Source organism: Sorghum bicolor, chromosome 10 (assembly GCF_000003195.3).
Source record: "Sorghum bicolor cultivar BTx623 chromosome 10, Sorghum_bicolor_NCBIv3, whole genome shotgun sequence".
Lineage (NCBI taxonomy): Eukaryota > Viridiplantae > Streptophyta > Magnoliopsida > Poales > Poaceae > Sorghum > Sorghum bicolor.
Genome location: NC_012879.2, coordinates 7,369,602 through 7,381,440, shown reverse-complemented (window position 1 = coordinate 7,381,440; position 11,839 = coordinate 7,369,602). Strand labels below are relative to the sequence as shown.

Below are 11,839 nucleotides of genomic sequence, written 5' to 3'. Positions count from 1 at the left end.
AAATAATAATAATAATAATAATAAATCAAATAAAACAAAAGGAAAAAAATGAAGCACGGAAAGAAAAAAGAGATAGGAAAAGAAAGGAAAAGAGAGAAAAAAAGAAGGAAATGAGAAAATATGAAAAAAGAAGAATAAAATTGAAAAAGATAAGAAAACTTACGTACATGAGAAGAATAAGAAAAAAGAAAAAAGAAAGAGAAAAGAAAATAAGAAAAAAGAAAAAAGAAAGAGAAAAGAAAACTTACGTACATGTACTGTGCTGCACACTTCGTGTCGGGAGCTCAGTTGTGCTGCAATTCGTGTCGGGAGCTCAGTTCACGCGTTGCGTGTGAGATGTGAGCGTGTGGGGCCCACCTGTCGGTGTAGTTCATTGGAGCGGGAGGGGGACGCAGAAGCTCGGAGGCACGTTGAAAGGTGTTACCGTCTACTGTTTGATGTTTTTAAGAGTGAGATAAGAACCATTTTTGGACCATGTAGAATTTATTTTCTTCCCGTCGTTTTCACTGTCCATTGGTCAAAACAGGCACTACACTTTTTTGGCTGGACTAAGTAAATGCCCATGCGTTGCAATAGAAACATAGAATACCACGATAACATATGTATGAGGGAGTTCAAAAAAGATAGTTAACTCTAACTTTGAATGCAAAACTAAAACATCAACCTCAATTATCTATAATGTAGGAACCCATATTGCAAACCATGATTATTAAATATTAATATAATATTATATAAGTCTTTAAGAGCAGTTTAGTTAATCCCAAAATCCAAATTTTTTCAAGACTTCCCTTCACACACATGCATGGAGCGTTAAATTTTAGATAAAAAATAATTAATTGCATGATTATCTATAATTTGTGAGACAATTTTTTTGAGTCTAGTTACTTATAATTGAACAATAATTATCAAATACAAACGAAAGTGCTATAGTATCAAAATAAAAAAATAGATCTAAGGCCTTGTTTAGTTCACCCTTAAATCCAATTTTTTTTTCAAGATTTCCCTTCATATCGAATCTTACGGAACATGTATGAAACAATGAATATAAATAAAATAACTATATGTAATTTGCGAGATGAATCTTTTGAGCTTAATTAGTCTATGGTTAAATAATAATTACTAAATACAAACAAAATTAGTATAGTATAAAAAAAAACTTTTGATCTCAAGAATTGAACAAGGCCTAAATGGGTGCGTGCCCATGAGTTAGAGTGCATGAGACTAGCACCTGCATAATGCATGGGAACATTTGCAACATGTACGAGATCATTCATCCAGACCTTTTCTATCAGTCATCATGTTGCTAAGCCTAGGCAGCAGGCCTAAGCACCACCATGCTAGGCGCTAGGTTCCCAAAAACAAAAAACTTTTTAAGATTCTCCGTTACATCGAATCTTGCAGCATATGCATGAAACACTAAATATAGATGAAAATAAAAATTAATTGCACAGTTTATCTGTAAATCACGAGATGAATCTGTTGAGTCTAGTTAGCTCATGTTTGGATAATAATTGTCAAATAAAAACAAAAGTGATATAGTCTCAAAAATAAATAGATAAAATTTAAAACTAAACAAGGCCTGAGCAGTAGCGGCAGCAAGAGGCCTACGCCGCAGTAAGCAACACAACACGGCAGGTTGTACAGAGGACGTAAACTGTTGGGCTGGCGCCAAGACCGACCGAACGAGCGCGAGCGGCTGCCGGGTCAACGATTTACTTTCGGCCGCTGTTGTTGCAGGAACAGTCCATCCTCGTGAGCCGTGGTCGGTAGTTATCAAGTTCTGCCTAGTTCGTCGGAAACTACAAGACAAATCGTATAATTAATCTATAATTAACACATGTGGATTACTGTAGCACTTAAGACTAATTATAGAGTAACTAGACTTAAAAGATTTGTCTCGTGATTTTCAACCAAACTGTGTAATTAGTTTATTTTTTTATTTATATTTAATGTTTTATGCATATATCCAAACATTCGATGGGATGGATAAAAAAATTTAGGGTGAGAAACTAAACAGGGCCTTATCATAGAAATTGTTATTGATTAATGTCAGCAGCTCCCAAAGATACTGGAAATTGTTGGCCTTTCCTACACAATTTGGTTCAACACACGATATCTTCTTATCAAGTTTCATATGTTGGGCTTCTGAACTACGTCTACGTCGTATTAGGAGGATTTTCTAAGGAATATGAATAAGTTAGGATATAAGATGTGCATGAACATAGAGATGAACTGCTAGTCAAAGTTAATGATCTGAAGAGAAGAATTGTTGGAACCGGTGATGAATGATAAGTTAGCACGCGATTGGGAATTGGTGTCTTCTTACAGTCAGTTCAGCTTCCTAATAATCGTGTCATTGAAACAGTAATGGCTACGCGTCCACTACCGCTCTCGACCATTGTGAGTGCACGTCACTTGAGTCTAATTGTGAGGCCTTATTTAGTTCACCCTGAAAACCAAAAACTTTTCAAGATTTCTCGTTATATCAAATTTTGCGGCACATGCATAGAGTATTAAATATAGATAAAAATAAAAACTAATTGCACGGTTTGACTGTAAATTTCGAGATAAATCTTTTAAGCTTATAATTAGACAATGTTTGTCAAATAAAAATGAAAGTGCTATAATGTCAAAAACCAAAAACTTTGGATCTAAACAATGCCTAGGTATGGTATGATCATTAGATCATAGACAGTTCTGGGCCAATCCCTCCATTCAGTTTTGTTTCTTTTTTTCATTTCTTGTAAATCCGGATTAATTCATTTGGATGAGGTTTGGGTTGTCCCAGTGACCCAGAAAAGACCAAACTTGCATGGGCATGGCTACTGGCATTGGATTATACATGCGTACATGGGTTCATGGCCAATTGCATCCCACTCCCACATGAAAGGTTTTTTGGCTACCCACTTTGTATTTCTGTAGGAGAGTCCAGTCTCAAAACTCCAAACAGAACATGCTGTCCACATGCGCGTGCTCAGATGATTTTGCCCCTACCCGATCCAAGCACGAGTACAGCACGGTCATTTGCACCCGTTTTCCTCGTAGTTGTATTTCTGCGCCCATCCCCATCCTATCTTCTGTCTGTACCAAAGATTTTATCCAACTTCGTATAGTTCTATACAGTACTTTTTTACCTCTATATACTCCCTAAGTTAAAGCACATCTCAATTTCCGAGTCGTATTTTTTAGAATTAACTAAATATATATAGAGATATATCAATATATATATATATATATGATGTATAATAAGTATAATTACATTAAGTATAGTTTATAATAAAATTATTTGGGGCTACAAATATTGATATCGTCAAATTTAGAATAGTTTTTTATCTCTAGTTTTTGTGTTCTTAGGGTCTGTTTGGTTCCCTTACTAAATTTTAACCAGCTAAAATTATTTTAGCTATTTTTGTATGACTAATGGAACTAAACTATTTTAATTTTTTTTAGTTTTTAGACTTTTAACTACTAAGGTGATTAAAGTTTAGCTAACTAAAATTAACCAAACACGGCCTACTATGGAGGAGGACACAACGACCACGGGCCGTCGCTGACGCCGTTGCTCCTGCTAGGCCTGTTGGTAGATTTTTCACTTGGCCTGGCCCAACGTATCCATCAGGCTTGGCCCAAGTCTAGACAGTGGCCCCAAAACAGTAGACAGCGATCGGCATCTTCTTCAACCTCCGTCGGCTGATGCTCCTCCACTTCACCGCTTCCTCACACGACCTGAGCGGGTAATTGCGCCGGCGGCTATCTGGACTGGAGCGGCCGCCTCCACCTCCGCCTCCACCTGAGCGGCTCACGGTTACCCGACCTGTCCCACCCCAGCTCCTCGCCGCGAATGCTGAGACGGCGGAAACCGACCGCGCTTCCGTACGCCACCGCCGATCGACAATGAAACCCCCGCCCGCACTCCCCTGGATCTCCCCACTGCAGTACCGAAGCCCCGCCCGCGGCGCGCCGCCCTCCCCACCGCCTCCCGCGCCTCCACCCCCTCCCACCCGGCCGCCGCGGTACCTCCACCACCCAGAACTCGCGCGCCTCATCGCGTCCTCCCCGTCCGCGCAGCGCGCGCTCGACCTCTTCAACGCGGCCTCCTCCCAGCGCGGCTTCTCCCACACGCCGGCCACCTTCTCGGCGCTCCTCGTCCGCCTCGCGCGCGCGCGGCTCCCGCGTGCCGCCGCCGCCGTGCTCCGCCGCACCGCCTCCGAGCCCTGCCGGTTCCAGGAGCCGCAGTTCCTGCCGCTCGTCCGCCTCCTCCCGCCCGACCACGCGCTCGCGCTCCTCCGCTTCCTGCCCGCGCTGCTCCGCACGAGCCGCGTCTCACACAAGGCGCTCGCCGTCTGCCTCGACCGCCTCGTCTCCTCCCGCGGCTGCCACGGCGTCCTCGATGAACTCCTATCCGACCTGCGTGACCCTCGGAACAAGTACCTTCCAAGGCCTAACACATGCGTCTACAACATCCTCATCAAGCACTTTGTCAGAATCGGCGAATTGGAGACCGCCTTCAAAGTGCTCGACGAAATGCGCGAGTACACTTGCGCTGACGTGAAGCCAAACTTGGTCACCTATTCAACATTGATCGCTGGGCTCTGCCGTGGGGGTAAGATGATGGAAGCGTTTGAGCTATTTGAGGAGATGATCGAGAAGGACCGCATTGTGCCAGATCAGCTGTTGTACAATGTGATCATCGATGGATTCTGTAGACTGGGGCAGGTGGATAAGGCTCGTGCAATCTTTGGATTTATGAAGAAGAACGATTGTGAGCCCAATGCCTTCAATTATGCAACGCTGATTAATGGGCATTGTAAGAAAGCGGACATTGAGGCAGCGAGATCTGTGTTTGAGGAGATGAGGAATGCTGGCGTGGAGCCAGATGCTGTGAGCTACACTGCACTGATCGGCTGCCTTTGTAGACATGGAAGTGTGGATGAGGCCATCAATCTTGTTTTGGAGATGAAGCAGAAGGGATGTAGGGCTGATGTCGTCACATACAATCTGGTGATTGAGGGGCTGTGTAGAGATGGGCGGACCGTGGAAGCGATGGACCTGCTTGAGAGCGTGCCGCTGGAAGGAGTTAAGTTGAATGTCGCGAGCTATCGGATCTTGATGAACTGCTTGTGCTCCCGTGGGGAGATGGACAAGGCAGTTGGCTTGCTGGGATTGATGCTTGGACGAGGGTTTCTACCTCACTATGCAGCGTCAAACAACCTATTGATTGGCCTATGTGATGCTGGGCGCATAGCAGATGCTACGATGGCATTGTATGGGTTAGCTGATGCAGGCTTCATGCCAGAGGCTAGATGTTGGGAGAGGCTTGTGGAGACTATGTGCCGGGAGAGAAAGCAAAGGAGATCCACTGAGCTACTAGATGTCTTGGTTGGTGTAGGTTGAGGTCTTGAGGAAAGGAACTGGAACTCACAGCAGTGTATCTGAACCCATTTGCACTAAGGATTGAATTGATGTTTATCACAATGAAGAGAAGACTGCCAGGCCCTACTGGAGACAGCAACCAACAGGGGCACAGGGCCTGACACAAACTTCTCTTTCAGAACAAGAGTTGTCATTGGAGATGTAGTCCAGGATGAGGTGCCGCCGTAGGATCTGGCAAACAGACTTCTGCTGGGGAAGGTGATCTTCAGCAGAACCATTTTTGCTACAAAAAAGCTTCATCAGGGCTGGCGATCGAGCCGGTTTGGACTGAAACCACAACTACCAAAAGAGTCCTATTTTAATAGGAAGTGAGCGTGACTTCTTTTGACAGTTAAAATATTTCCCTGTTTTTTTTCTACTACTATCTGGCCCTAGTGCTAATTGTAATTGGATCCTTTTTTGAGGTAACACAGGCATGGTCCATGATTGCTTCTTGGTTTAAATAGGGGGGAAGTTGTGGTTTAATTTCTGGTGTATGTAATGTTATTTTCTAAGCATGTAGCTTATTAGTGCAGCAACTACTTGTAGTTCCTCAACTCTCGTTACATTCTCCCTTGAAATTAAACAAGTTAACGAGTAACCACACTTGACACCTCACAAATAAAGACACTGACTAGTTTATTCAACCAACCTTTGGTCCATAAATACCACTGTATCAGACAGCACGAATATACGTCAACGCTGTGTAAATCCACCAATTAACAATAACTTACAAGCACGCGCAACAATTGAACAGGAGGAATCAGAAGGTGGCATGCAGAGAAGGAAGGCGAAAGACCACACACACATCGGCGTCGATGGGTCGATGAAAACGCCGGCGACGACGAGGTCAGTCGTCGCGGCAGGCGGAGCTCTTGGGCTTGACGACGAACTTCATGTTCCCCATGGTGCAGTGGATGCCGCCGCGCTCGCCGCACACGAAGTAGTGCTGCTTGCGCTTCTTGAGCACGAACTCGAACCCTGAGCCCGCGCCCTGCATGACGTTGGCCACCAGCTTGGCCGCCTTGAGGTTGCACGACTGGTAGTCCGCGGCGTTGCGCATCAGGTAGACGCTGTGCGCGTGCACCGTCGCGTTCGGCGGGTCGTACATGAACACTGCATGCATCAGGTGATCATCAGGGGATCGTACTTCGTTTATGTGCAATTCATGTCATAATAGTAAACTTACAAGCAAGAGTAGTAGAGTACTGATGACGATATATGTATATACACGTACCCAGGGTGTCGTTCTGGAAGAAGGGTCCCTTCTTGATGACCCAGTCCGTGTAGTTGTACCCCCACGTCCACCGCGCCGCGTCGCCGACGACGAACCGCTCCGCGCGGGACGTCTCGGGCACGAGCACCACCAGCAGCGCGACCACGGCCACGCCCACCAGCGCTGCGCTGCTCCTCCTCGCCTCCATCTGTATATCTCAGTTCTGAGCTCTAATGCGCTCTGTGTCACACGCGCACGAACGTGTACTGCAGGAACACACACCCAGTTATTAGCTGCAACGTAGTACACTTGTTAGCCGGCCGATTATTGGACGCTTTGTTTGTGGCTGGCATGACATGGCGCAACGCCGAGCAGGTATATATAGCAGCAGCCGGCAGGAGCCAGGGGGCGACTTGCTTGATCGATCAGGCTCAGGCAGGAGCCAGGACGCGCGCGTAATGATGTCGCAAAGTTGACCGCTCCGTGCGTGGCAGGGGTCCGAGCTCGATCGCCCATCGCCGTTTTGGGGCCGGGACGGGGCCGGAGAGACCTGGAAAAAGGCGACGTGCCAAGGCAAGTCGTCGTTGGTTCGATCCGAATCACACGATCGGCCGGCGACGTAGTTTTCGGTTAAAGCGGCACCCCCACGTCAAGGCGGCCCGGCCGGGCGGCCATTGCTGCTTGGTGCGCCATTAGCGAGCGTGCTTAGTGGCGGTGTTCGCTGGGCCGCCCGCCCCGGGGGTTGGTGGGAGGTGGAATTCCGCATCATCTACTAGCTACTAGTAGCTACTACGTACTACTCGTCGTCGTCGTCTACTACTACTACTACGCTGCCTAGGCTTAGGGCCTGTTTGGTCGAGTACAATAAAATTTACTCATGAATATATACATAAAATATTAAATATAAGACTATTTATGAAAATAAAAATAAAGTTAGAAAATAATTTACGAGATAAATTTTTTTAAACCTAATTAGTTCGTAATTGAACACAAATTGCTAAATAAAATAAAAATATTATATTACCTGTTAAACTTTAATAACCCAACCAAACATACTCTTATTCGCCGTCGCCTTTTCGCGTACGCCGCAGCAGGCGCGCGGAAGACAAGACTGCATGCTGTTTCGAGTGCGTGTGTTTTGTGTTCCCTTGGTGCGGGTTCTTGGGCATCATTACTGTAGAGGATAATGGCGGTGTGAGATGATTAGGCCGGCCGATGATCGACCGGTCGTATGTAATTAACTGGAAGCAACATACGTTGCATTGCCTGTATAGTCGTCGTCGTCGTCCGTGCATGCTTCATGATCACGTCATGCTGAGAGCGAGTGCTACTTCTTAATTTCAGTAATTCAGTAATTAGTAGTCCATGTGTCGATCACGACCACCATCAGACGCTTAAAGGTTGCTAGAAAACTAGCTATAGGTCAGCTTGTGGTCAAGAATTATTCGTCGATCGTCGACGTCTTGGGTACGGGATCTGACCATTTTATTGCCATTTGTTGGAGCTGTGCCCGAAAATCGCTTACCTTTGAATCTTCAGTGTGCTCCTCAGATACTACATAGATATGTTTAGCTTTGGGATGCCGCAGACACGGGTTTTCATTTGACGGTCCGTAATGCGTGCACGTTCCAACAATCACAGCGTTAAGGGAGATCACAGGGTTGCTTCTAGCGTTAGCGACGCGAAAACTGCCTGAAGAACAGCGCGCACTCTCGGCGTCACGCCACCGTCACCTATCGAGCACTGTTCGTTTAGCTGATAAGATATGACAAAAAAATATCATTTACCAAACAGAGCGTAGCGTAGCATCACGTGGTAGTACTAGCTAGGAAAGTGTACCGCGCGCATCATGATCGAGTGAGCTGTTGTATTCGAGTGTTTTTCGATCGTTTCACATGCGAGATCGTCAGAGGTCACCTGCTTACACCCACATGAAACTGCACTGCGCTGCACTACGCACAGTGTTCGGTTCGCGTAGGCGATGTCGTCCGCACACAAGCGCGTTTGGGTGGTGCAGTACGTGGCTTTCAAGACAAGGCTAAAATGTGCGGAGCTCAATGATCTCGTAGCGTGTGCATGACTCCATATATATAATAACACACAGTATACGTACATTGTTAGACTGCAACTATCTTTCGGGACCGGCCATTCCGAAAGCGGGTAATACGGTAGCATAGAGTGCACACCACCACCCGCTGTATTTCAGCCTTCAGGCTGGCTCGCTGGCCACCATTTTGCTTGCTTGCTTGTGAGACTGGTGCATGCTGTCCCATGTATGACTACGAGGAATGATTAGGATGATACGTGAAAAATAATCCAAGGGACCAACACTAAAGACCGTTACATCCCTTACAAATCCATGGGAGGCAAATGCTCTATAAATATATGTGCAAAACAATTTAACTCTTCAAGAAGTGACAATATTTTTTTTCTTGACCGAGGGAATAATCTCTTTTAATATTTCTATAGTGCTCATAGACATGGAAGAAGAATAAAATGTTTTGACTTGACACTTTCCTGCTTAGTATTTGCACAGTGCCATAAATTTTCCCATCATACAAACGGTTTGAGCCTGGTTATCGATCATATAAAAAAAGAAAAACACATAAATATTGAACTATTCTGACCTTACACGATGCATACTATATGCAATAGAAAAATGACATTTTTGTATGAGGGAAATAATGTGATTAGGGGACGGATAGACGTTTCTATTTTGGGAGACATGTATGATTTGCCCCTCCCGTCATTAGGGGCATGCGGAGGAAGTTTTTTGTTTTTCTATATTATTTAATTTATTAAGTAATTTATAAAATCTGAAAAATCAGCGGCTTAGATTTATTTGAGATATTACCTCCTAGAAAGTAAAGGGTGTACCTAGCATTGTCCGCTTTACCTTCTTTGTTACACCTCTCATGGTCGAGAGAGGCAAAAAGAGGAGGCATGGGAGAAAAGCGCCACCGTCGTTGCTGCTGCTCCAGCTATAGCAGGGTTGCATGGGATAGAAAGGTGGCAACTGTACATATAGGACGATGTATATCACCTTCCTAGCGGCCCTGCACTCATTGGAGCCATCATAGGAGCCACCAACGACATCCCAGCCCCAATGAAGCCCAGCAATGCCAAACCACGGATACCAAAGCGCATTTGGTACCCCTTTGCTTGCCCAAGTAAACAAACCCCTTAATCACAAAACTTCCACTAGCACCAAGATCGAGCAGCCCTCGTTGCGCCTAGATGACAATAGTGCCCAATCTTGAAGCCTTCTCCCAACGCCGCTACTGCCACCAGAGGAGTTGGCAAAGGAGCGCTATGGCAATGAAGAAAATAAAGATGGTTCAAGAGCTTTATCTATATATATCTTTTGTTTGTATCTAAGGAGGAAGGAGTGTGTGAATTGCTAAGGGACGCATCCAGTCCTGGCTTAAATAGGTCAACCTTAAAGATGGAGAAGCGCAAAGGAGCAGTTAGATCCATGATCTATGCATCCGCATCATGGAAGATGCTGGTTTGCGGGGAAAGTGGTGAGATGGTGTTAGAGTTGGGACATTCGTTACTCACACACTGAGTCAGCATTCCATACAATGCGGTTTAGGTTCCCTGGCATTATAACTTAATGATGCGTAATATCTTGCAGACCAAAGGGTTGCACACATGCATACATGGGAACTCGAAGTGCCAATTGTTATGAGAACTAGTGTTGTTTCATCTGATAGCGCGCATGTACACCGTATGATATGTGTATTGATAAGAGCGGTGTAGGTGGGCGATCATTGTACTCGTAGATAACCACACATGTAGACTGATTTGTAAATCGTTCTATAAAAGCGGAAAAACAATCAAGGGTACATAACCATGATATATCACGCCCATCCTACTGCTCTATCATCGAGATTGGGCCATGGCAAATGAGGAGCACCCGAGGGATGAGTTGGCCGAGGAGAGGACTGAGAGGCAGAAGTCAGAGCGGCTACGACAGTGCTTTTCTGCCATAGAGATGGCACTCGCCACAACCGACTAGGAGATGGCCACGGGCGAGGCGGCAGCCGCTGAAGCCCAAGTGTAGGTCATTGTTAAGCATTGGTCTCTTCTCATTTTTTTTGCATTTAGTGTGACACTAGGCTTGAGTGTGTGACAATCTTGTTGGTCTTTTTAGGTGTCCAAGAGCAGTTGGTCAACGTCTAGGGTGAGTTGGAGACTACACATGAACTGGAGGGAAAGTGGCCCGCCTTCACTACAAGAGATTGGGCCTTCTATGACAATTTTCACATGACAAAGCATCTTTTAGTCATGAAAGTAATGTGTTTATGACAATTTTTCTTTGGCTGATAAGTATATGTGACAAAGTTATGATTTAGTCATAAACAATAGTCACCATGTGCCTTTCTTAATCTTTATGACAATAGTTAATGACAAAATTGATAAAATGTGATTGTCATAGATTTAAAATCATTTTTTCTAAACTTTGTGACAATAGCTCATAACAAATTTGATGAGATATGATTGTCATGAATTAAAAATCTTTCAAATATATATTTTGGCACAAAAATTGGTAAGATGTGAAGATGATATAAATTTAAAATTATTTTAAAAAGTATTTTGGCACAGCCATGTCTAGGTGAACTGGTACCCACCTACATAAGGTAAATATTAAGGTTTATATTTAAAAAAATAAATTTAAAAATTAAGCATAAATTATGGCGTATGGGAATTGAACCCATGTCTAGGTGAACTGGGACCTACCTACATAAGGTAAATATTAAGGTTTATATTAAAAAAATAAATTTAAAAATTGGCGCATAATGAGTGATCCACGTGGAGGAGCGTCGTGTTGAACTTGACATGCTACAAAATGTGGCACTCATCATCGTCAATGTGGTGTCACACATGGGTGCAAACCTCGAGGAGAGCCTCCATGCCTTGCCATGCGGGTCGGCGGTGATTACCTATAACGTCTGTCATAGCGCCTGATTTTGGGTGTTACTTGAGCTCCTTGTAGTGGTATTTATAGAGGAGAGCAAGGGGGGTCATCTTGCGACCACTTGAGGGGTTGTCCGATCCCCTTCTCTCTTGCTTACAGTTCATATTTGGCATTTATGTTCTTGGATTCCAACATGTCATGATCAATGTTATCCTAAACGCTAAACGGTAAACAGTCGGTCACCCTTCGTTTAGCGTTTAAACTGTTTAGACGGTATTTAAATGGATTAA

General features: G+C 44.7%; 2 protein-coding genes across 2 annotated transcripts; one reads left to right on the top strand and one right to left on the bottom strand.

Moving 5' to 3' along the window:
- On the top strand, window positions 3,695-5,861 carry LOC8080040 (pentatricopeptide repeat-containing protein At5g18475). The gene has a single exon (XM_002438012.2). The coding sequence runs from the start codon at window positions 3,895-3,897 to the stop codon at window positions 5,392-5,394; it is 1,500 nt and encodes a 499-aa protein (XP_002438057.1). The 5' UTR covers window positions 3,695-3,894; the 3' UTR covers window positions 5,395-5,861.
- LOC8080039 (blue copper protein) lies at window positions 6,035-6,998 on the bottom strand. The gene is made up of 2 exons (XM_002436670.2): window positions 6,650-6,998; window positions 6,035-6,528 (listed from the first exon to the last, which is right to left on the bottom strand). Exons 1-2 carry the CDS (start codon window positions 6,834-6,836, stop codon window positions 6,263-6,265), a joined length of 453 nt encoding a protein of 150 aa, XP_002436715.1. The 5' UTR covers window positions 6,837-6,998; the 3' UTR covers window positions 6,035-6,262.